This window comes from Hemitrygon akajei, chromosome 18 (assembly GCF_048418815.1).
Source record: "Hemitrygon akajei chromosome 18, sHemAka1.3, whole genome shotgun sequence".
In the NCBI taxonomy this organism is placed as follows: Eukaryota; Metazoa; Chordata; class Chondrichthyes; order Myliobatiformes; family Dasyatidae; genus Hemitrygon; species Hemitrygon akajei.
In genome coordinates, this window is record NC_133141.1 from 65,649,489 (window position 1) to 65,676,700 (window position 27,212).

General features: G+C 43.1%; 1 protein-coding gene across 7 annotated transcripts in view; it reads left to right on the forward strand.

The window, feature by feature from the left end:
• LOC140741495 (phosphatidylinositol 5-phosphate 4-kinase type-2 beta-like) overlaps positions 1-27,212 on the forward strand; it is a 253,254-nt gene that overhangs the window by 212,633 nt on the left and 13,409 nt on the right. For 5 of the 7 annotated variants that reach the window (XM_073071757.1, XM_073071761.1, XM_073071759.1 and 2 more), the window contains 3 exons: positions 3,686-3,799; positions 8,305-8,560; positions 24,127-24,251. In XM_073071757.1, coding sequence (XP_072927858.1) covers positions 3,686-3,799; positions 8,305-8,560; positions 24,127-24,251 — 495 coding nt within the window. The remainder of the gene's footprint in view (positions 1-3,685; positions 3,800-8,304; positions 8,561-24,126; positions 24,252-27,212) is intronic. The other 2 variants (XM_073071758.1, XM_073071762.1) reach the window with 1 other exon arrangement.

Below are 27,212 nucleotides of genomic sequence, written 5' to 3' on the forward strand. Positions count from 1 at the left end.
TAGGTTCTTGATTAGTCAAGGTGTCAAAGGTTACGGAAAGAAGGCAGGAGAATGGGGTTAATCAATCAGCCATGATGGAATGTGGATTAGGCTTGATGGGTCAAATGGCCTAATTCTGCTCTTATGTCTTATGGTCTTTAAATTCACCCCCCCCCCCCCCCCAAATCAGTATTTCCTCAGCACATGGTTCTGCGACTGAATTAAATCTCAGAGTTTCAAATTCAAGTGGCAAATACTCCGTGGGCTCATGAGCAAATGTTACAAGTTACATTTCTGGTTAGTAAACAATTAATGAAACATGCCTGTTATCACTGTGATGTCATTCCTGACGTGCATGATCCACACATGAAGTTTCATGTTTGTGTGCCTTGATCAGTAAAGTTATGCTTTATTTGTCACATGAACATCGAAACATATGGTGAAATGCCTTATTTGCGTCAAATCAAGTCAGCGAGGATTGAGCTGGGGGCTTCTGGTGCCAGCATAGCATGCCTACATCTCACTAACTCTAACCATACATCTTCGGAAAGTGGGAGGAAACCAGAGCTCTTGGAGTAATCCCACACAGTCACAATGTACAAACTCCTTACAGACAGTAATAGGAGTTGAACCCTTGATCTTACAGCTGACACTGTAATAGTGCCACGCTAGAGGTAAAACAAAATGTATGGGTCTTTGATCATTGTGAATGTTGGTGATAGATGCTTAGTTAAGATTTGCTATTGTGTAGCTATTTTGACTGTATACTCTGAAAATACCACTCACATGCACCACTGTCTAGGAGCAATTTAGTAGACAACCACCATAATGGATACATATCATACTGTTGGATTCTAATGTTTTTAATCAAAGGTTTTTTTGGAACTCAGGAAAGAGGCACAAAACTTGTTTCAATATTGTTTTATTAAGTGTTAATAAAACGGAAAAAATTAAACACAGACAGTTATGGGAGCAAATGCTAGCAGCAGAAGGGAAAGAAGAAGCAAAAGCTGGCAGCACCTTGTGGTCAGCTCTATTTATACCCATAAATAAGAAATATTTCATTTGCGTCGTAGATAAGAGTTAACTAATCATATAGCCCCTATTCAAATAATGCAACACCAGAGAAGCATACAGAATCATACAAACATCGTCACTAGGCGACACACTGAACAACTGCATAGACAAACTGTGGTCATTAGGAAACATATTAAACAGTTACATAATACATACATACACACAAAGGTTCATTTATTATCAAAGTATATAACTCTGAAATTGTTCTTCTCCAGATAGCCACGAAACCAAGAAAGGAAAGAATGGCAGCACAAACATCAGCCCCCAAATCCCTCCTCCCCAGACAAAACGAAAAATCCGCACAAAAAGCGAACAAAAATGGAACGGGTGCATCAACCCCCAAATCCTCCTCACCCAAAAAAATGAGAAAGATCAGGCGAAAAACACAGAATATGAAAAAACTATAAGACTGAAAAATAATCTATAGTTCAAGTCCATATCCAAAATGCAGAAAACCTGAGTAACATCCTCCAGGCACAGTGGCACGCTTTTCCCTCTGCGGCAGAAGTGTGATACCACCAGCGATCAAAAGACAGTCTCCCCTTTCTAGCAGCAGAGTGATCCCACCAGCGATCAGCAGGCAATCTCCTATCTCCAGCAGCAGAGCAATCCCTCCAGGGATCAAAAGGCAGTCTCCCCTCTCCGGCGGCAAAGTGATCTCCCCAGGGATCAAAAGGCAGGCAGCCAGTGCTAACCTTCCACTTTCGCCTCCATGTTTCAATCTCCCTTGTTGCTTTAATAGCCAAACAATGGAAGCTTTAATTGGCAAAATGGAGTTGAACATAGGCTCATGCCCCACAGTCTTCTCGCCATGAGGTTTGCGCACGCTACCTGTCTCCCATAATCCTCTCGGAGACCATAGAGCACTGAAACACCCAAATGATCTCCAAACTGCAAATCCCGGGCTCCAACAGTTCCAGAATCACATTTAAGATGAAAAACAAATGTAAAAGACATAAAAGAAGTGAAATATGTGGTTTCATGATCTGTCCATAAGATGTTGACTGAAGAAGCGTTGTATGCAGGCACCATCTTGACTGGAAGATGTACATATAAAATACTAGCAAGCATAAATTGTTAAACTGCAAAGGTAATGACAATTAAACAGTGTAATCCAACATTATCAACACCTTGCCATAAAGGGTTACAGATACAAAGTCATCATTTAACCAGGGTAGTACAGGGCTGTCAGTTCCCTGATGCAATAGGTAATTATAAGTCAGCAGGTTTGAGCTGATAGACGAGTATACAGTCAATGAAACATTGTTCCCTCTGCTCTAAGTGCAGATAATATCTCAGTTGTAAATGGTTGAATAAGCTTCCTGATGGGAAGGGGGTGGGAATGATGTAGTATAGAGCTTTTATTTTAAGAACATCTTTAAAAAAATGCAAAGGATCATGACACAGTGATGGTTCAGTTGAATCAAGCTAACAATAGCCAAGGCTGTCAGAATCCAGAACTAAATATGCCATAAGTATTATGATGCATCTTGTGCTTGGCTTTCCAGATAGTTAGATTTGTGAAAAAGTGGAATAAGTGTATGTAATTTAAGTTTCCATTTATAATTACAAAACTCCTCTAAACTCAGGGAGATTCTGTATTCAGACATTTGAATGGCATCTTTGCAAGATCGTGAAGAGGTTGCGGTTTTCTGTTGATTGCTATTTATTCATCTATAGTAGTAGTAGTAGGCCTCCGTTAATCTCGATAGACGATGGATTTGCGCCTTTGGAAAGTTTCCAGGGTGCAAGCCTGGGCAAGGTTTTTTTTATGGAAGACCGGCAGTTGCCCAAGCTACAAGTCTCCCCTCTCCACGCCACCAATGTTGTCCAAGGGAAGGGCATTAGTTCAACTATAAATTATGATAGAGTATAGAGCACTGCAGCACAATGCAGACCCTTCAGCCCTTGATATCATTCCAACATTTTAACCTACACCTAAAATCTCTCTATCCCTTCCTTCCATTTTCCTATCTAAGAGTTGCTTAAATGCCCTGCGTATATCTGTCTCTGCCACCCCCCCCCCCCCCCCCGGCAGCGCATTCCATTGACCCACCATTCTTTGTGTAAAATGGTACTTTGCTGAAACCAATACCTTTAATCACACAGACAAACCTGCACCTGTTGCATTGGAGTCTGTCTGAACTTGGGTTGGTGGCTGACTCTTGATGCTATATCTGTAAGGAACACATAAGAAGGGAAATTATTAGTACAGAAAATATCTTTCGTCTCAGAGTCGTAGAGCACTACAATACCGAAACAGGCCCTTCAAACATCCTTTTAAGGTGAGTGGAGGACCTATTAGAGGGGATGTCAAGGGTAGGTTTTTCACACAGAGTGAGTTAAGTGTATGGAACACACTGCCAGGGGTGATGGTAAGGCACTTAAGAGACTCATGGATAAGCATGTGGATGAAAGAAAAATGGCGGATTATGGGTTATGTAGGTGGGAAGGGTTAAATTGATCGTGGAATATATTTATATATTTAGAAATAAAGGTATCTCTGCCTTATTTCCCATATGTTGCAAGCAAATTTTATTTTAATATATTTTTAATAAATTACATATTTGGATCAAACCATCATGTAACTTACATTATGTGTAAGTGTGTTTGATATCTTTTGTTTCAGGCCAAAGAGTTGCCAACGCTAAAAGACAATGACTTTCTAAATGAAGGGCAAAGAATTCAAATAGGGGATGAAAATAAAAAGATGTTTCTGGACAAACTTAAGCGTGATGTTGAGGTGAGTAATGATGATGACAGTCGCAAAGTGGAAACTGCTGGATTATGCTGCATGAGAAAGATCTCTGAGTCGGAAGTATGCTTGGTCAGATGGGACCTGAAGCTTGATGGAGCTTCTCTCCTGTCAGTGTTCCATATGGAATACTTGACTCCTGCTTGATGCCTTTGTGTTTGGATCTGAAAAATTTAATCCTCGTTCCTTCCAATGATTTTGCAGCTCCTTCTATTCACCCATGCCTCTTTCATTCTTTAAACAGTAACCTATGCCTAACATCTTCTGCCAGCCCATAGAGCAGCAGAATGAATTAATCACAATGTTGTAAAGCTGAGCTTGTAGGCAGAGTAGTCTGGTCTCTCCAGGTACCCCATGATTAAGAAGTCATTAATGTTGGGATATTGCTGAATGGGACACTCAAAGCTTCAGCTTATCCCTTTGCTGCCTCAGATGCCGCCTGATGGACTGTGTTACTCTAGCAGCTGTTCTTTTTCAGGATGTGACGTGGAGTAAGAGGAGAATATGTGTTTTTTATTGAAAAGCTGTGATCTGCTTGAGTATGAGAATGGACTTGAGAAACTGACACTCTCCTGTAACCACGTTACTGACTAGGAGCTCTGACTGTGACAGTCATATGTTAGATTATGAGACATACAGAGGAGCACAATTAGGCTATTTGGCCATTCAATCATCTCTGATTTATGTTCTCTCTCAATCCCATTCTCCTGTGAACTTTGACTTCCTTACTAACAAGTACCTATCAACCTCCTCCAATGACTTGGCCTCCACTGCCATCTGTGGCAATGAATTCCACAGATTCACCACCCTCTGGCTAAAGAAATTCCTCATTACTTTTCTAAAGGGACATCTTTGATGATGAGAGACATTGATCGTGTGGATAGTCAGAGGCTTTTTCCCAGGGCTGAAATGGCTAGCATGAGAGGCACAGTTTTAAGGTGCTTGGAAGTAAGTACAGAGGAGATGTCAGGGGTAAGTTTTTTATGCAGAGAGTGGTGAGTGTGTGGAATGGGCTGCCAGCAATGGTGGTGGAGGCGGATACAATAGGGTCTTTTAAGAGACTCCTGGATAGGTACATGGAGCTTAGAAAAATAGAGGGCTATGGGTAACCCTAGGTAATTTCTAAAGTAAGTACATGTTCGGCACAGCATTGTGGACAGAAGGGGCTGTATTGTGCTGTAGGTTTTCTATGTTTCTATCCCTCTTTTCTAAGGTTGTGCCCTCTGGTCCTAAATTCAGGTTCAGATTCAGATTCAGTTTATTGTCATTTAGAAACCACAAATGCAATGCAGTTAAAAAATGAGATATCATTCCCCCAGAATGATATCACAAAAGCATATGACAAAACAGACTACACCAGAAAATCCACGTAACGTTTGGCAGTCCCCAATCCAGAGTCCGGAGAGGCTGCTGCGTATTAATATCGCGCTACCGTCTAGCGCGTTCCCTGGAAAGGAGCTCCAAATCCACCAGACAAAAACTAAAGCTACAAGACCTGCACAAAACCACATAGTTACAACATATAATTACAACAGTGCAAACAATAGCATAATTGATAAAAAAAACAGACTATGGGCACAGTAAAAATAGTTCAAGATGTTAAAGGACTGTAAGTTCAAAAGAAATCACCACAGTTTCCACAAGTCCCCAGGGTCCCGACAGACTCGTCGTCCCACGCTGGTGGCAGGAGGGAATATCCCCACTATGAACTTCCAAGGCGCCGCCCGACTCAGCCTCGCAGACGCAGCACACAATGGAAGCTCCGTCGAAACCAGCCTCGCAGACACAGCACACACCGAAAGCGACCTGAGTCCGTCGAAAGGACTTCGAGCCGATGAACATCCCCTCCGGCACAGCTTCTCCGAGCACCATCCTCTGCCGAGTGTATTAAGACGGCCCCGCCAACGGCCATCGGCAACGCGACCCCGAGGACTGGGGGCCTGTTCTTCCCAGCAGAGTCCCGGACCTCACAGCAGCAGCAGCAACGAAGAAGGTTTTATTGGAAACATTCTCTTCACATCCACTCTATCCAGGCCTTTCAATATTCAACAGCCTCCCTGTTCTTCTAAACTCCAGTGAGTACAAACCTAGAGTTCTTCATACATTAACCCTTACATTCCTAGGACCATTCTCGTGAACCTCCTCTGGTTCCTCTCCAATTCCTGCACATCCTTCAATAAGGGGCCCAAAACGGCTCACAATACTCCAAGTGCGGTCTGATCACGTATTTTGGGAAGAATCATCTTCACTGAGAAAATAATGGCACTTTGGGCAGCATGGTGGCATAGTGGTCAGTGCAATTGCTTTACAATGCCAGTGAACACAAAATGAGGTTTGACTCCCGTCACTGTCTGTAAGGAGTTTGTATGTTCTCCCCGGGAACCACATGATATTCCTCCAGATGCTCATATTTCTTCCCACATTTGGGTTAATGAGTTGTGGGTATGCTATGCTGGTGCCCAAAGCATGGCAACACTTGCAGTCTGCCCCCAGCACATTGTCAGAATGTGTTGGTTGTTGATGCAAAACAACACATTTCACTGTGTGTTTCAATGTACATGTGGCAGATAAAACTAATCCTTATCTTTGGGACAGCACAGTATCGTAGCTGTTAGCATACGGCCATTATAGTGCCAGCAACCTGGGTTCAAATCCTGCCACTGTCTGTAAGGAGTTTGTACGTTCTCTCTGTGACCACGTGGGTTTCCTTCCATATTCCAAGGATGCCCAAGTTAGTTGGTGCATTGGTCACATAGGTGTAATTGGGCAGGATGGCTCATGGGCCAGATCTCTAAATAAAATGATGTGGTTGAAATTCATTGCAGTGGTGCTCAGCTCTGCAGTTCAATTGAATGGATCTTGGATTTGGGACTGCTTGTGAACTAATACAGTTCTGGCTTCTTCCCTTTCTAGTCCTCGTGAAGGGTCTTAGTCCAAAATACCCTCTCCATAGATGCTGCCTGACTTGCTGAGTTCCTCAAACATTTTGTGTGTATACCTCTGATTTCCAGCATCCACAGAATCTGTTGTGTTAAAGCTTAAACTGTGGTCTAATCAGCAATTGAATTAATCTCGCATTTAATGAATCCAGGTGGAGAGAAAGGTGTTTTGCTTTTTTTCAAACAGCACTTCTAAGTCTATCCTGGAAAATGCTGGATTTGAATCATTGTACTATTTTCAGTGAAGAATAAATAATATCAAATTCGTATTTACAACTGGTTGTACATATGTACTGGAAGATGTGGATTTCAGTTCTATTTCCTTTAACGTATCATCCAGGTGGTCTTATTTAAACAATGGATTAAACTCAGACACAACACGTGGTTGCAAAGGACGCTGGATAACTATTCATTAGAATATAAAAATGTCACTGATCTGAGTTTATTTTGAGGGTAAAATTAATAACATAATATAATTATGAGTCCTCATGAAGAGTCTTGGCCTGAAACATTGACTGTTTATTCCTCTTAATAGATACTGCCTGACCTGCTGAGTTTCTTCAATATTTTGTGTGTGTTACTCTGGTGAACCAGTAGTTTTTTCTATTTCATTTTATTAATGGTGTCTACTGACACAAGGGTGCAACGGTGTGATCGGAAGATTTGCCACGGTTCATCAGCAATATTTTAGACCTTCCAAACACAAACCCCTTGAGCACCCATAATCACAAGCAATTCTACAGATGCTAGAAATCCAGAGTAACACACAAAATGTTGGAAGAATTCAATAGGTCAGGCAGCATCTTTGGAAAGGAATAAATAGTTGATGTTTCGAGCTAAGACCTTTCATTGAGACTTGAATACTCAAGTAGTTTGCTTCCCAGTTGTAGCCAAGTGTGTGGAATCAGTTTTACACACAACATTTACGTAAAGACAGCTGATGTGTATTAATGAGGTGTTTGGAGCACTAAGTTTACTGTGTGTTTTATGTGGGCAGAATATGGTATAGATATTGGGAGCCTTTCAGAAGATACACTCCCAGTAATGACTGAAACACTCCACCTGGGACATTCTGAGCAACACACTCAAACTGCTGGAGGAGCTCAGGAAGTCAGCCAGCAACTATGGTGGGGAATAAATAGTTGATATTTTGGGCCGAGACCCTTCATCAGGACTGGAAGGGAAGGAAGCAGAAGCCAGAGTCAGAAGGTGGGGAGAGGGGAAAGGAGTACAAGCTGGCAGGTGAGACCATGTAAGGGGGGAGGTGAATGCAATTAATTTAGTTTTTAAGTCCTCTTGGTTGTCCCAAATGCATTTATAATCAATGAACTGGCTTGAAGTGACAAAGTTTAAATGTAGACATTGGGATATTTTGGTTATGTGGCTATCCATACTACATACTTTTCTTAGTCACAACCACAACTGTAGTTCAGCAGATCAACACAAACAAAATGCTGGAGGAAAGCAAACAGTTGACATTTCAGACTGAGACCCTTCATCAGGACATATTTTTATTTAAACAGCTTCACTTTACAAAATTTATTTTTTAAACAGTTTTTAGCACAGTTGAAGATCATGGATTACAGCCTGTTAGTTGGTATCCACGACGTAGATCGTGCCGAGCAAGAAGAGGTCGAAGTGGAAGAGAAAGGCGAGGAGGAAGATTGTGAAAACGATGGAATGAGCCATCCTGTTGGTTCATATGGAACCCCGCCGGATAGCCCTGGAAATATGTTGAACTTCCCACGAATCTTTGGACCAGGGGAGTTTGACCCAACCGTGGACGTGTATGCTATAAAGAGCCATGACAGTAAGCATACAAGTTGCCTCTTTGAAAGATATTTTGATTTTTAAGTATTTTGTTGTAAGGTATTTCCGTCTATCCCTATTTAAGATTATTGTTAGGGGTATCATCACGAGAGGGAGGCAGTGGTTCAGAAAAGCCAGAAATCAGTACCAAGTTCACTATCATTGTAAAATTTGTGTTCCATGGCAGCAGCACATTACAATACATAAAGTATACTATAAATTACAATAAAAACTATATATACACATATAAAAATAAAGTAGTGCAAGAAAAGAAGACAAAAATAGTGAGATAGCATTTATCTTCCACAGCTCATCTTCCACCAGGGCATATTATGGCTGAGGGGTCCATAATAAATTAAACAGTTTTGCACAAGGATTGTCTCTCTCTCTTTCTCGATTCCTCTCCTCCTCTCCATCTCCCTCTCCCTCTCTCTCCCTCTCTCCTTCCTCTTCCCCCCCCCCACAAGTGTATCTACAGGTTTCCCCCGTTATCCGAAAGTAGAGCGTTCCTATGAAACCGTTTGTAAGCCGAAAAGTCATAAAGCGAAGAAACAATTACCCTTAATTTATATGGGAAAATTTTTTGAGCGTTCCCAGATCCAAAAAAATAACCTACCAAATCATACCAATTAACACATAAAACCTAAAATAACAGTAACATATAGTAAAAGCAGGAATGATATGATAAATACACAGCCTATATAAAGTAGAAATACTGTATGTACAGTGCAGTTTCACTCACCAGAATGAGGAAGACAGTGAGCACACTGGAAGGTTCACATATTTTTCTATCATACAGTTCTTTGTAAGCACTCAAAACATCCCACAAACCTACGTGCCCTTTCAAAATTGAAAGTCATACTTCTCTGCAATCATTGCAGCACTGTCAATTGTAGCAAAAATCTCACACAGTTCAAAGCTATTGCGGCTTGATGCTGAGATGCTGAGTGTAGTTCCCAGGGAAGGAGCTTGGCGACATCACTCTCACTGCTCAGGGTGCGCACAGCCTCTATAATGGCTCGCTGCAAAACAAACGCTGAACACTATCTTCACTTTTTGCCACTCTCACTGCTCGGGGTGCACGCTGCCTGTATAACAGCTCCCTGCAAAACAAACGCTGAACGCTATTTTTGCTTTTCGCCTTTTTTCGTAAAAGCGAAAATCCTCTTCGGATTTCTTTCAGTTAGCGAAAACAGGTACTAATGTAGGTCTTTCGTAAAAGCGAAGTGGCGTAAAGCGAACATTCGTAAAGCGGGGGATACCTGTACGTATTTTCATTTCAGTTTGTTTCTTTTTTTCTCTTCAATTTCTAAATTAATTGTTACTTTGACAGATCTGATTTGTGTTCTGTCACAGACATTCTCTTTGTTCTTTTCTCTTTACCCCTGTAACTTAAAAAATAGTTGTTTTCGCACTTCTTCAGTTTTGGTGGAGGGTCCTTGACCTGAAACATTCACTGTTTCCCTCCCCAAGGGTGCTACCTGCCTTGCTGAGTACCTCAAACAATTTCCTTTTGATGTGATCAAACCAATTGGAGAAATGCATAGCCGAACACCTCTGTCCTGTCCACCAAGGGAGATCCTGAACTCTCAGTCTCCTATCATGTTTACTTCTGTCCCACTATGACATCTTTGAATTTGACCTCCCCCATTGCTTCAATGATCCCCTAAGTACGTTTAACAAACAGCTCCTCATCTTCCATCAGGGCATGTTACTGCTCTGAGGGGTCCATAATAAATTAAACAGTTTTGGATAATTTTTTCTCCACAGATAGAACATAGAACACTGCATCACATCACAGGCCCTTTGGCCCATGATGTCGTGCTAACTTCTTATCATGTTCAAAGATTGATCTAACCCTTCCCTTCCACATTGCTGTCAGTTTTCCTGTCATCCATGTGCTTATCTAAGAGTTTCTTAAATGTCCCTGCCTCTACACCACCACCCCTGGCAGAGCATACCACAGACCCACCACTCCATGTAAAAGATATTCTGACATCCCCCCCCCCCCCCACGTACTTTCAATAATCACCTTAAAATTATGCCGCAACTTATTAGCCATTTTTGCCCTGGGAAAAAGACTCTGGCTGTCCACTCTATCTATGCCTCTTATCACCTTGTATACCTCTATCAAGTTACCTCTCATCCTCCTTCACTCCAAAGAGAAAAGCCCTAGCTCACTCAACCTATCCTCAATCTATGTATCTGTACATTGTAATTTCAGTGTATTTCTTTTTTCTAAATTGCGATACTTTGACAGATTTGGTTTGCATCCTATCACAGGCATTCCCTTTGTTTTTTCCACTCTTCCTATCCCTGCAACTTAAAAGATAGTTGATTTTTTTTTTTTGCTTTTCCAGTTCTGGTAGAGGGTCCTTGGCCTGAAACATCAACTGTTTCTCTCCCGATGGTTGCTGCCTGACCTGAGTACTTAAAGCAATTTCCTTTTAAGTTTTGAATATCCATATCTATTGATTTCTTCCCCCCTCCCCAACTTCCAGTTTGAAAAAAATCACTTAATCTGAGCAACATACACAAAATGCTGGAGGAACTCAGCAGGTCAGGCAGCATTTTGTGTGTGTTACTCTGGACTTCCAGCATCTGTGCAATCTTGTGTTTATATCTAATATTTCCCTTTGTGACTTGTTCCTAAATATTATTTGATTGTGATTCCATGAGCAGGGTGCCAATTTAATACAGATGGGATCTGATTCCGAGTGGGCATCTCAGAAAGGGAGCCCCTTGTCCTAGTTCTGATCATCCAGAATTTTGCACATTTGAGCTGCCACAGTTTATCATTATGTGGTAAAAGTGCTAAATGAAGGTTATTGCTTCCAGCTGCACATTGTTTTTATTGACTTGTGCATCAATATTGCACTTGGCAAGTAAAGTGCATGGATAGATCTAATGGAAATTGTTGCTCATCTTCGTCTTTTTCCCCTTGTAACATCAGGAGTCACTGTGGGATGTCAAGTAGGAGGCATTGGTCAGAGATGTCTGTTTGATGTTCAGTATTGGAGCCTTTTGAACGGCTTCTAAAATGTCACTGGCTTCAGAACCTAACTCAGTCTTTGATGGGGCACCAAAGGGGCAGCAGAGAAGTGACATTTCGGAGATTCATGACCAACAGGTTTCAACAATTTTCACTGCTATTATTGCCAAATTCTTAAAATATGCCTAATCCTAATTAATGTGATTGTCAGAATACAAAGGTACAACAGATTAACCAGCACATAAGAAACCAAACTGTATGAGGTGTAGGTTCCAGATGTTGTTAAAGACTGCTTGCTAAATTGGCTCACAATAAGCTTTCCAGCTGAAATTATTGAACATTTGATACACCCCAGTCCATCACAGGAAAAGTCTCCCAACCATTGAGCACATGTACAAGAAGCACTGTCACAAGAAAGCAGTATCAAACACCCTCACCATCCAGGCCGTGCTTCCTTCTTGTTCCTGCCATTGGGAAGAAGATAAAGAAGCCTTAGGTCCCACGTCACCAGGTTCAGGAACAGTTACTACCCCTGAACCAGAGGGGATAACTTCACTCACCACTGTACTGAACTGATTCCATAACCTATGGACTAACTTCCACAGATTCTATAACTCATGTTCTCAGTATTATTTATTTACTTATTTATTTTTCTATTCACACTTTGTCTTTTGCACATTGGTTCTTCGTCAGTCTTTGTATGTAGTTTTTCATTGTTTCTATTGTATTTCTCTGTTCTACTGTGCATGCCTGCAAGAAAATGAACCTCAGGGTGGTATATAATGACATACATACTTTGATAATAAATTTACTTTGAACTTTGAATTGTAATAAAATCTTACTATTCTTAAACTCTTAACACCTTTGCAATGAAGGCCAAAGTGCCATTTTTCTCAACCACCTGTTGGACCTGTTTGATAAATCAAAAGTGGTGATGAATCAGCACATAGGAGGGAGATTGAGAATCTGGCTGAGTGGTGATAGAACAACAACCTGTTAATCAATGTCACCAAGACCAAGAATCTGATTATTGACGTCAGGAGGAGGAAATTGGAGGTCCATGAGCCGTCCTCATTGGGGGATCAGAGGTGGAGAGGGTCGCCAACTTAAAATTCCTTGATGTTATCATTTCAGAAGATCCTTCTTGGGTCCAGCACGTAAGTGCCATAACAAAGAAAGTACAGTAGTGCCTCTACTCTCTTAGAGGTTTGTAAAGATTTAGCATGTTATCTAAAACAAGCTTATGTAGATGTGTGGTGGAGAGTATATTGACTGGTTGCATCACCGCCTGGTATGGAAACACCAGTGCCCTTGTACAGAAAATCGTACAAACAGCAATGAATACAGAACAGTCCATCACAGGTAAATTCCTCCCAACTATTGAGCCACATCTACAAGGAGTGCTGCACAAGAAAGCAGCGTCCATCAGCAAGGACCCCCATCATGCTCTCTTCTTGCTACTGCCTTCGGGAAGGAGGTACAGGAGCGTTAGGTCCCACACCCCCATGTTCAGGAACAGTTACTACCCTTCAACTGTCAGGCTCCTGAACCAGCTTGGATAATTTCACTCACCACAATGCTGAACTAACTCCAAAATCTATAGATTCATTTTCAAGTTCTGGGTATTATTTATCTGTTTTGTATTTGCAGAGTTTGCTTTCTTTTGCACATTGATTGTCTGTCAGTCCTTGTGTATAGATTTTCATTGATTCTCTAGTGTTGCTTTGTTTTCCTGTAAATGCCTGCAACAAAATTAATCTCAGGCTAGTATACGGTAACAGATACGTGCTTTGATAATAAATTTATTTTGAACTCAAGCAGGCCATTCTAGTACTTTTTATTACAACTTCAGATTTAACTTTTTAAAAGTTTGTTTTAATTATTCATCTTTTTTTTCATTTTGCATCTTATTTTGTTCATTCTATCTGCAGACTAGTTGAATTTGAAAAATTCCTGCTGAATGCAGTCATAGTGTGATGTTGAGGGAAAGCTAACCTGGCCTGGATTTTTATTGGAAACATCTACATTTCTCCATGTATAAATTATCAGGCTGGTAAATCTGGAATTAAAAGCTAGCATCTATGCTACACACAGTGTCCACTTTATTAGGTACACCTACATACCTGATCATTAATGCAAATATCGAATCAGCCAGTCAGGTGACAGCAACTCAGTGCTTTAATGCATGCAGACATGGTCAAGGGGTTTAGTTGTTGTTCAGAAATGTCACCATGGGGAAGAAATATTTATATCTGTGCACTTGTAATGGTACTGTGACACTATAATTTCCTTTCAAATCAATAAATTATCTATCTATCTCTAAATGTGATCTAAGTTACATTGACCATGGAATGATTGTTGGTGCCTTTGAGGGTGGTCTGAGTATCTCAGAAACTGCTGATCTCCTGGGATTTTCATGCACAACAGTTTCTAGAGTTTACAGAGAATGGTGTGAGATACAAAAAAAAATGCCCAGTGAACGGCAGTTCTGTGGGCAAAAATGCTTTGTTAATGAGAAAGGTCAGAGGAGAATGGCCAGACTGGTTATCGCTGACAGGAAGGCCACAGTTACTCAAATAGCCACGCATTACAACAGTGGTGTGCAGAAGAATGCACAACATGTTGAACCTGGATGTGGATGAGCTACAGCAGCAGAAGATCATGAACTAGATACAGGAGGTGTCCAGTAAAGTGGCCACTGAGTGTACATCATTGCTTTAAAAAAGTAGAGCACAGATAAGAAAGTGTGGAGAGTCTTAAGGCTGGATGAGAGGGATGAAATTTTGTTCCATTTATTGTACTCCATAAGCACCTCATTTGTTCCTACCTGTCTATACCTGCTATGTACCTCATTTTCTCTCTTAATTTGGGCCTCAATATCTCTTGAAGACCAAGGACCCTACACTTGTTATCTTTACCTTTTATGCTGATGGGTATGTACAAGCTTTGTATTCTCTGAATTTCATTTTTGAAGGCCTCCCACTTTCCAATTACTCCTTTGCCAGAAGACAGCTTGCCCCAATCCACACTTGGCAGAACATTTCTGATACCATTGTTATTGTCCTTTCTCCAATTTAAACCTCAACCCACGGACCAGACTTATCTTTTTGCATATTTATTTTGAAACTAATGGCATTGTGGTCAATGGATGCAAAGTGTTCCCCTACACACACTTCTGTCATCTGCTTGTCTCATTCCTTAATAGCAGATCCAGTATCACACACTCTCTCAAAGGGACTTTTACATAGGAAACATTCCTGAAAACATTTGACAAGCTCTATCCTATCTAGTCCTTTCACAGTATGGGACTCCCAGTCAATATATGGAAAATTAAAATCGCTCACTATAACAACCTTATGGTTTTTGCAACAATTTGCAATATCTTAACAAATTTGTTCCCCTAAACTCCTAGGACTGTTAGGTGGTCTGTACTCTAGCTTCATTAACATAGTCATACCTTTCTTATTTCTCAGTTCCAACCATAATGCCTCAGTAGTCGTGTTCTCCAGTCTGTCCTGAAGGAGCACTGCCATGATATTTTCCTTGACTAATAACACCACCCATCCTCCTTTAATCCCTCCTGCTCTGTTACATCTAAAACAGCAGAACCCCAGAATACTTTGTCCTCCCCCTCCTGCAGCCAAGTCTCACTAATGGGTACAACATCATAACTCCAGGAGTTGATCCATGCCCTGAGTTCATCCTCCTTTCCTACGATACTTCTTGCATTGAAATATACACAGCTCAGGATATCAGTCGCACCATGCTCAGCCTTTTTGATTCCAGACTTTCTGAGCCACAACCTGTCCACTAACTGTTCTGTCATTCTGGTTCCCTTCCCCCTGCAACTCTAGTTTAAACCCCCCCCCCCCCCCCACACACACACTGCAGCATTAACAAACCTTCCCGCTAGTATATTAATCCCCCTCCAGGTGCAAACTGTCCCTTCTGTACAGGTTCCTCATTCCCTGGAAGAGAGTCCAATGATCCAAAAGTCTTATGCCCTTCCTCCTACACCAACTCCTTAGCCACATATTAAACTGAATAATCTTCCTAGCTCTGGCCTCAGTAGCATGTCAGTAGCAACCTTATCACTTGTCCTACCCATGTCATTGGTACGTACATGGACATGACCTCTGGCTGTTCACCCACCCACTTGAGAATGCTGAGGACTCAGTCTGAGATGTCCCAAACCCTGGCACTCGGGAGGCAACATACCAACCAGGAATCTTGTTCTCACCCACAGTACCTCCTGTCCATTCCCTAACTAACAAATTCCCTATCACCACAGCGTGCCTTTTCTCCACCCCTTCCCTTCTGAGTCACAGAGGCAGACTTAGCACCAGAGACTCAACCATTGTGACTTTCCTCTGCCAGGTCATTTCCCCCCCCCCCCACCCCACCAACAGTATCCAAAATGATATATCTGTTGTTGAGGGGAATGGCTACAGAGATACTCTGCACTGGCTCCTTCACCCCTTTCCCCTTCCTGACTGTCACCCAGTTTCCTGTATTCTGCACCTTTGGTGTAACTACCTCCTTATATGTCCTATCCATCACCCTCTTAGCCTCCCAAATAATCCGTAGTTCATCCAGTTCCAGATCCAGCTCCTCAATGTGGATTGTTAGAAGCTGCAGCAGGAGGCACTTCTCGCAGCTGTAGTCATCAGGGACACTGGACCCTGTCTTCCCACATCCTGCAGGAGGAGCATTCCACTATCCTGCCCGGCATCTCTTCTGTCTGAACTGAGCAGATATAAAGAAGGGAAGTAGAAAAAAACTTTATCTGGAGCTTTTCTTTGTTTTGTCTGACTGAAACCTCGAAGGGCTAAAGCCTCAAGATCACCAGTCTGACTCTGCCCACTGCACTTTCCTCTGCCTTCCTTTAATTTGCTCTTACTAATCAATTCCAAATGCTGACTGGTCACTGGTGAAAGCTCAATTACGCTGCCTTTTCCTACTTGGGCTGTGGACCTGAGTGAAATCCCCTCCTCTCAAACTTCTGATGTCCAGATTGGTCGCTGGTCAAAACTCAATTACATGTCAGTCCATGGCTTCCTCTTTTGCCACAATGAGTCTACTCTCAGGTGGAGGAGCAACACTTATTTTTCTATCTAGGTAGCCTCCAACTTGATGGCATGAACATCGATTTCTCCTTCTGGTGAATTCTTTCCCCTCCCTCTTCCCTCTTCTTTTATTCTCCGCTCTGGCCTTTTATCTCTTCAGCTGCTCATCATCTCCTCTGGTGACCCTCCTTCTTCCCTTTCTCCCTTGGTCCACCCTCCTCTCTCAGCCTTTGCCTTTTCCACCTATCACCTTTTAAAATGTAATCCTTTCCTCCCCCACCTTTTTATTCTGGCATCTCCCCTTTCCTTTCTAGTCCTGATGAAGGGTCTCTGCCCAAAACATTGACTATTTATTCATTTCCATAGATGTAGCCTGACCTGCTGAGTTCCTCCAGCATTTTGTGTGTGTTGCTCTGGATTTCCAGCATCTGCAAAAGCTCTTGTGTTTACAATTGGTCGTATGGGTGAAATTTGGTGCCGCAGGCTCATTAGGCTTTTTACCATTTTGTATATCTAAATTTTTAAAAATGAAAAATATTTTCCAAACTTCAATATATAGATTGATTGTCTGTATATAAAGTATCTGAGCATAAAGTGACTGATGGGAAATGATAAAGTGACAAAGTGACTCTTCTTGGTAGCAGCAGGCCACATGAAAACACAGTAGGAGAGTGACTGTGTCAGTGTAGGTATGAGATGTGGAGAGTAAGCATCAAGTGGCAGTTCATAGGGAGGAGATGAAGGTGCTGAAGGCCTGTGGAGAGGAGTGACTGATGTGGATGTAGTGGTGGAGGGTAGGTGAGGTGGGTTAATGGGTGGAGGTGCTTAGGGGAAGTAAGTGTTTTTGAGTCTGGAGGTCCTGGCATGAATGCTGCATAGTCTCTTCCCTGATGATGGGAGTCTACTTTTTGAAGGAGAAGTTCACTTTGGTCAACTTTCCTTCTTTGATTTGGCATTTTCTACATTTGTTTTTCAATGCTTATTTCCTGTTGATGGAACATTCCAAGTGCACAACAGTGACCTTATTTAACTATATGACAACAATTCACTGTACGTGAAATTCTGGGAGACATTTCAGCAGTGTGACCTAAGGTGTTACATAGATTGAAACATTTCTCATTTCTAATCCAAACCCCCTTGAACCTTGCAGATTGTTTAAGGTTGTACAGGACCATGATTTTGCAAAAATGGTAAATCCAACACAAAAGTTGAGCAAGTACAGGCAGTCCCCAGTTTACAAAAGGGTTCCATTCCTGCAAACCATTTATAATATGAATTTTCCGTAAGTGGGAGATCAGCAACGTGCGTGGGAGAGGATCAGAGGAACAGTGGAGATGGGAGAGTGTGGGAAGTGTGGCTGGCAGCCACTCTGCCTAGCTCAGTGAGTGAGTGAGTGGGTGTGCTCAGTGCTCCCAGCTCTACTCGGCTCCACCCAGCCCCCAGTTCTATGGCTCATTCTCCCAATTGTGCATCCATAAGTCAGGTGTTCATAATACAGGGAGAGACTATCATGGCTTTCACTCTAGTTCACTGGAACCCAATACCAGTTCACCTGGCACCTACCATGCCCAATTATCCACAAAATATTTAATTTCCTCCCACTATGATTTCTGAACAGCTCATGAGTACTGCTTTAAAGCAGATGTTAATAGGTTCTTGATTAGTAAGGACATAGAACCATAGAACACTACAGCACAGTACAGGCCCTTCAGCCCTCCATGTTGTGCTGACCCATATAATCCCTAAAAAAAAGTACTAAGCCCACACTACCCCATAACCCTCCATTTTTCTTTCATCCATGTGCCTGTCCAAGAGGCTCTTAAATATTCCTAATGTTTTTGCCTCCACTACCATCCCTGGCAAGTCATTCCAGGCACTCACAACCCTCTGTGTAAAAAACTTACCCCTGATGTCTCCCCTAAACTTTCCTCCCTTAATTTTGTACATATGCCCTCTGGTGTTTGCTATTGGTGCTCTGGGAAACAGGTACTGACTATCCACCCTATCTATGCCTCTCATAATCTTGTAGACCTCTATCAAGTCCCCTCTCATTCTTCTACGCTCCAAAGAGAAAAATCCCAGCTCTGCTAACCTTGCTTCATATGACTTGTTCTCCAAACCAGGTAACATCCTGGTAAATCTCCTCTGCACCCTCTTCATAGCTTCCACATCCTTCCTATAATGAGGTGACCAGAATTGAACACAATACTCTAAGTGCGGTCTCACCAGAGAATTGTAGAGTTAACATGACCTCTCTCCTCTTGAACTCAATCCCCCTGTTAATGAAGCCTAGCATCCCATAGGCCTTCTTAACTATCCTATCAACCTGTGCAGCGACCTTGAGGGATGTATGGATTTGAACCCCAAGGTCCCTTTGTTCATCCACACTCTTAAGTAACTGACCATTAATCCTGTACTCAGTCTTCTGGTTTGTCCTTCCAAAATGCATCACCTCACACTTATCCAGATTGAACTCCATCTGCCATTTTTCTGCCCAACTCTGCAGCCTGTCTATATCCTCTTGTAACCTTTGACAACCTACAGCTCCATCCACAACTCCTCCAATCTTTGTGTCATCCACAGACTTACTCACCCATCCTTCCACCTCTACATCCAGGTCATTTATAAAAATCACAAATAGCAGGGGTCCCAGGACAGATCCCTGCGGCACTCCACTAGTCACCGACCTCCAGGCAGAATACTTTCCTTCCACAACTACCCTCTGCTTTCTTCCTTTAAGCCAATTTTTTATCCAAACAACCAAGGTTCCACTTATCCGATGCCTCATGACTTTCTGGATGAGTCTCTTGTGAGGGATATTGTCAAATGCTTTGCTAAAGTCCAAGTAGACCACATCCACTGCCCTACCCTCATCAATTTCTTTTGATACCTCTTCAAAAAACTCAATCAGGCTCGTGAGGCACGATCTTCCCTTCACAAAGCCATGTTGACTATCCATGAATAGACTGTACTTCTCCAAATGCTCGTAGATCCTATCCTTAAGAATCCTTTCCAGTAGTTTGCAGACCACTGACGTAAGACTCACCGGTCTATAGTTCCCAGGTTTCTCCCTATTACCTTTTTTAAACAAGGGAACTACATTTGCCATTCTCCAGTCTTCTGGCACTTCCCCTGCAGCCAAAGAGGATTCAAAGATCATGGCTAATGCTCCTGCGATCTCTTCTCTCAATTCCCACAACAACCTGGGGTGTATCATATCCGGCCCTGGGGATTTATCAATCTTGATATTTTTAAGAAGATCCAGCACTTCTTCTTCCCTAATCTCCACATTGTCCAGCACACAGGCCCTGCTCAATTTCGACCTCATCCTGATCAAGATCCTTTTCAATTGTGAATAGAAGCAAAGTATTCATTTAGGACCTCCCCAACCTCCTCCGCTTCCAGGCACATGTTGCCCTCTTTATCCTTTAGCGGTCCCACCTTCCTTCTCGTCATCCTCCTATTCTTCACATATGCATAGAACACCTTGGGGTTCTCCTTAATCCTACATGCCAAGGCCTTCTCATGCCCCCTTTGAGCTCTCCTAAGTCCTTTCTTTAGCTCCTTCCTGGCTCCCCTATGTTTCTCATAAGCCCCTCCTACTTCCTGCTTCTTATATCTAACATATGCTTCCTTTTTCCTCTTCACGAGTTGCCTCGCATGTTTCGTCAGCCACGGTTCCCTTTTCCTACCATATTTTCCTTGCCTCAGTGGGACAAACCTATCCTGAACCCAGCTCAAGTGGTCCCTGAACTTCTCCCACATTACATCTGTGCTTTCCCCTCTGAACATCTGTTTCCAATTTACTCTCGTAAATTTACTCTCCTGCCTCATCCCTTCAAAGTTCCCCAGTTAAGCACTTTACCATTTTGTCTGACTTTATCCCTTTCCATAGCTATGCTGAAGCTGAGGGAGTTGTGGTCACTCTCACCAAAATGCTCCCCCACCAAGAGGTCTGTCACCTGACCAGGTTCATTACCCAGAACTAGATCCAGTACAGCCTCTCCTCTCGTCGGCCGGTCCACATACTGTGTCAGGAATCCTTCTTGAACACACCTGACAAATTCAGCCCCATCTATCCCCCTTGCACTCAGGAGATGCCAGTCAATATGAGGGAAGTTGAAATCATCCATAACTACTACCCTGTATTTCCTGCACCATTCTAAAATCTGCCTGCTTATCTGCTCCTCGGTGTCCCGAGGGCTATTTGGGGGCCTATAGACTACTCCCAGCTCAGTGATTGATCCCTTCCTATTTGTGACTTCTACCCAGGCTGACTCTGTGGACACTCCTTCTGCAGCGTCCTCCCTTTCTATAGCCGTGATACTATCCCTGACCAGCAATGCCACTCCCCCCCCCTTTCTACCTCCCATCCTATTCCTTTTAAAACACCTGAACCCTGGGACCTGCATCATCCAATCCTGCCCTTCCTCCAACCAAGTTTCAGTAACGGCCACAACATCGTAGTTCCACATACTAATCCATGCTCTGTTCATCCTCCTTGTTCCTAATACTCTTAGCACTGAAATACACACATTTCAACCCCTTTAACTGGCTACAATTATGTTCTGTCCCCTGCCTGTCCTTCCTCATCAACTCCGAACTCTTAGCATCATGCCCTTGTCCTTCTACCTTAATCCCTGCACTCACATTCTGATTGCCACCCCCCGCCAAACTAGTTTAAACCCTCCCCAACAGCTCTATCAAACCTGCCCACCAGGATATTGGTCCCCCTGGGATTCAAGTGCAACCCGTCCTTTTTGTACAGGTCACACCCGCCCCAAAAGAGGTCCCAATGATCCAGAAATCTGAATCCCTGCCCCCTGCTCCAGTCCCTCAGCCACGCATTTCTCCTCCACCTCATTCTATTCCTATTCTCACTGTCGCGTGGCACAGGCAGTAATCCCGAGATTACTACCTTTGAGGTCCTGCTTTTCAACTTCCTTCCTAACTCCCTGTAGTATTCTTTCAGGACCTCTTCCCTTTTCCTACCTATGTCATTGGTACCAATATGTACCACGACCTCTGGCTGTTCTCCCTCCCACTGCAGGATATCTTGGACACGATCAGAAACATCCCAGACCCTGGCACCTGGGAGGCAAACTACCATCCAAGTTTCTTTCCTGCGTCCACAGAATCGCCTGTCTGACCCCCTGACTACAGAGTCTCCTATCACTACTGCCTTCCTCTTCCCTTCCCTACCCTTCTGAGCCACAGGGCCAGACTCTGTGCCAGAGGCACTTCCCCCAGGTAGGCTGTTCCCCCCCCCCCCCCACAACAGTACTCAAACAGGAGTACTTATTGTCAAGGGGTACAGCCACAGGGGTACTCTCTAGTACCTGCCTCTTCCCCTTCCCCCTCCTGACTGTGACCCATTTCTCTGTCCCCCGTGGCCCTCTACCACCTGTCTGTAACTCCTCTCTATCACCTCCTCACTCTCCCTGACCAGACAAAGGTCATCGAACTGCAGCTCCAGTTCCCTAACACGGTCCCTTAGGAGTCGCATCTCGTTGCACTGGGTGCAGATGTGGCCGCCCAGGATGCCGGGAGACTCCAGGACCTCCCACATCTGACACAGACCACAGAAAACTGGCCTCACACACATACTACCTCCTTTTGGAATCAACAACTGCCTCACCTCGTCCCGTTACCCGCCGAAGCTCATGGAGCCAAAGCCCTTTCACTCTGCTGCCTCTCACTCCGCTGCCCGCTGGATATGGCTGCCTTCTTTTTAAACTGTTTGCGCTCAACTGGCTGACATCACGTGCCTGAGCAGTCTGGCCTCTTCCCCCGAGAACTCAAAATGTCTTCCCACTGGAAATCCTTAGGTGCTCTCCCTCTCCCTTCTTGTTCTGAATCAAATGATATGGGGAGAAGGCAGGAGAAGGGGGTTGGGAAGGATAAAAAATCAGCCATAATGGAATGGCAGAGCAGACTCAATGGGCCAGGTGGCCTAATTCTGTTCCTATGTCTTATGGTCAATAATTATTTTATGTAAACACAACACGCGCGCACACACACACACACACACACACACACACACACACACACACACACACACACACACACACACACACACACACACACACACACACACACACACACACACACACACACACACACACACACACACACACACACACACACACACACACACACACACACACACACACACACACACACCTAGTTAATTGGGACACATCAGGACCAGTACATTTTGGCCAAATTAAGCGGCTGTTGGAATTAGCCAAAGTTTCATGGAAATAGTTAAAATGTATTTAAAAAAAGGTAAAAAATTATGTTTTAAAATTAAATACATTGTATCATCAACAGCATTGTAACATTTCAGATGATTATTGATTTCTTCAAATTTTTAATAGTTCCTAACTTGTTGAAGTAATGAAAATGTTTCATTTCACACCTGGCCATTTTTGGCATCTCAAAGCCTGAATGCTTGAAACTGCAGTGAGCAAAACAGTTCAGAATTGTCTTACTGCTTATTTCTCTTCAACAATCAGTGACAAAAAGTCACTGCTTTTGAACACAAACACATGCAACTGGCACTATTTAAAAACTGCAGTGTAGCGCAATCACACACGACTGACACTAGTTAGAAAACTGTTCAGTCACAGTCTCCGGCCTCAATTAGTGTCCCAAATAAACAAAGAGAATCCCGACTATTTTCTCGATTAGTTTTTTTTCTCTTTAAGAGTTGTCCCAAATAAGCAGCTGCCCCGATTAACTGAATGCTCAATTAACTGGAGACTGCTGTGTGTGTATAAAATACAAAATTGTAATTTATAGTATACTATGTATCGTGCTGTACTGCTGCCACAAAACAAATTTTACAACTGATATCAGTGGTAATAACCTGATTCGGATTTGCAAGTTTTACATCAGCAACTAAATTACAATCAAGTGTTTTAGTTGCACCCAACCCAGCCTACATCCCACTGCACTCTTTTGTTTCTTGGTTTTAATCGAATAAATAGTCTTTTCAGACAGCAGCGTCTGGGAAATTTACCATCTTTCTATTTCAATAATCAGTGGGGAGACTGCCTGCAGTTTATTTTATATAGTAAGGATAGTGCTATAATATGTGGTTGTTATTAAAATGGAGTACAGTATCAGGAATGTTTTTAAACATTATATCTAACAAGCCTAGAGCTTGTAGACTTGGACTTTGCGTTTCCATCAATTTCATGCCTTACCGATGAAGTTACTAATTAGGTAGTCACTATTGCCATGGTGATGACCAGGAACACTGTTGTGATTGACCGTTGTCACGGAAATTGTGATTAGCTAATTAGATGGTGTGTGTGAAAAGCGATGTTCTGTTCCATTTCCCACTCTGCCTCACCGGGGTCTTGGGTGAATTGTTATATGTGCAGAAAGTATGCAAATGTGAGTTTGTAAAGTTACTGTGGTCACAGCTGCACATTGTAAAAAATGTGTTCTCTAGTGCTTACATCATAACTAAGTTGTAATAGTCTTGTTCTCTAATGTCAGTCATACTGGCTAATTTTCCAGATGCCCCAAGGAAGGAAGTTTTCTTTATGGCAATAATTGACATTTTAACTCATTATGATGCAAAGAAGAAAGCTGCCCATGCTGCCAAAACAGTGAAACACGGGGTAAGTAGATCACCTGTGACAATTAAATACAAACTCTGGGCACATTTGGAGATATGCACAGTTTGAGAATGATTAATAATACCAGTTTCTCTGCCCTTGCGCTTTATCCAGAAGCAACTTGCACATATCCTCAAGATTTAAGATTGTTTAATGTAATTTCCAGTACTCAAGTGTAAAGGAGAATGAAGCAGCTCTGATGAAGCACAATAAGATAAAGAACAATAATAATTTTGTAAAAGCACAATAAATGAAAATACATAAGATAGCTTGTATACATTGATTGTATGTTAATAAAAATAACACTAGGCACAGGAGTGTCTGTACATGGGCGATAGAGAATGATAAAGCAGCACACACTAAATACTGGGGGATCTCAGCAGGCCAGGCAGTATCGATAGAAAAAGAGTTCAGTCGACATTTTGGGGCTAGACCCTTAGTCAGGACTGGAGTAAAAAGATGAGAAGTCAGAGTAAGAAGGTGGGGGAAGGGGAGGAAGAAGTACAAGGTAGTAGGTGATAGGTGAAACTGGGAGGCAGGGAGGGGTGAAGTAAAGAGCTGGGAAGTTGATTGGTGAAAAATGATAAAGGGCTGGAGAAGGGGGAATCTGATGGGAGAGGACAGAACGCCATGGAAGAAAGGGAAGTGACAGCAGCACCAGAGGGAGGTGGCGGGCAGGTAAGGAGATAAGGAGAGAGAGGGAAATGGGAATGAGGAAGGGGTTGGAGGGCATTGCGAGAAGTTCAAGAAATCGATGTTCATGCCATCAGTTTGGAGACTTCCCAGACAGAGTCCAATGGGATCATCGCGGCAGTAGAGGAGGCCATGGGTTGACATGTCGGAATGGAAAGTAGAATTAAAATTGGTAGCCACTGGGAGATCCCACTTTTTCTGCCAGACCCGTAGGTGCTCAGCGAGTCCCAATCTACATCAGGTCTCTCCAATATACAGGAGCCCACACCGGGAGAACCAGATTTAGTAGATGACCCCAACAGAGTAACAGGGAAAGTGTTGCCTCACCTGGAAGGACTGTTTGGGGCCCTGAATTGTAGTGAGGGAGGAGGTGTAGTACTTGTTCAGTTTGCAAGGATAAGTGCCAGGAGGGAGATCAGTGGGGAAGGATAAATGGACAAGGGAGTTACGTATCAAGCGATCCCTGTGGAGAGCAGAAAGTGGGGTGGGGGGGAGTGAAAGATGTGCTTCATGGTGGGATCCCGTTGGAGATGGCGGAAGTTACAGAGAAGTATTTACTGGATGTGGAGGCTGGTGGGGTGGTAGAGGACAAGAGGAACCCCATCCCTGGTGGGGTGCGGGGTGGATGGGTTGAGGTCAAATGTGTGTGAAATGGTAGATGCGGGTTAGGGCAGCATTGATGGTGGAGGAAGGGAAGCCCCTTTCTTTGGTAGAGTAGTGGTGGCTGAGGCTATGAAAGGGTGGGTTAGTGGGTGGAGATGTTGATTAGCCTGTAAATCATTGTAGCAGACGATTACTTGTATGCTGCAAGGATAAGGTGTTAATCCTAGTAACAGACAAGCAGTTGTCCCAATAGAGTCTGAATTCAGATCCAAGTTTTGCACATTACTGAGGTATTGTCAGATATTTTGTTCTGTTCACTGTCTTTGTTGCTTTTTCCCACACCTTCTCCCTATCTCAGTCTTGGTATCTCCTCAAAATGTATCTCAATCAGTACTGTTGGGTGGTGGGAGGAAACTGAGCACCCAGTGGAAACCCGGGGTCACTGGGAGAATGTGACACACTCGGAGTTGAGGATTGATCCTGAGTCACTGGAATGATGAGATTTTGATCGGTGTTGTTCCTCAATGAATTTCTCTAATTATTACTTGGCACTAATCCAGCTCACTTTTACTCCTGAGTAGCACACACAAAATACTGGAGGAACTCAACAGGTCAGGCAGTATCCTGATCAAGAGATTCGGCCTGAAGTACCAATTGCTCCATAGATGCTGCCTGGCCTGATGAATTCCTCCAACATTTTGTGTGCCTTCATCAAGATTACCAGCACCTAGAGAATCTCTTGTGTCTCTTTTACTCCTTCCTACCCTCTAATTTATAGAACTAGTGAGTCTGGCCATTTTGACGAGTTCCCAGTGGATTCTGACTCAACAAGACCAGTTGCAACCGAGTCAAGGCCAACGTCAGCTTGGTTTCCAAAGGGGAAATCTTGCCTGACAAATCTGTTGGAATTCTTTGAGGAAATAGCAGGCAGGATAGACAAAGGAGATTCAGTGGATGTTATTTGCTTGGATTTTCAGAAGGCCTTTGACAAGATGCTGCTCATGAGGCTGCTAAACAAGATAAAAGCCCATCGTATTACAGGAAAGATACCAGCATGGATAAAGCATTGGCTGATTGGCAGAAGGCAAAGAGTGGGACAAAAGGGCCCTTTTCTTGGTTGGCTGCCAGTAATTAGTGGTGTTCCACAGTGCACCATAGAACATTACAGCACAGAAACAGGCTTTCTGGCCCTTCTTGGCTGTGCCGAACCATTTTTCTGCCTAGTCCCACAGACCTGCACCATTCCACACTCCCACCACTCTCTGTGTGAAGAAGCCCCCCCCCCCCCCCATGTTCCCTTTAAACTTTTCCCCCTTCACCCTTAACTCATGTCCTCTGGTTCTTTTCTCCCCTAGCCTCAGTGGAAAAAGCTTGCTTGCATTCACTCTATCTCTACCCATCATAATTTTATATACCTCTATCAAATCTCACCTCATTCTTCTACACTCCAGGGAATAAAGTCCTAATCTATTCAACCTTTCTTAGTAACTCAGCTTCTCAAGTCCCGGCAACATCCTTGTAAACCTTCTCTGCACTCTTTCAACCTTATTAATATCCTTCCTGTAATTCGGTGACCAAAACTGCACACAATACTCAAAGCTGCTGTGCAGGTTGACTCTGTGGTTAAGAAGGCATACGGTGCATTGGCCTTCATCAATTGTGGGATTG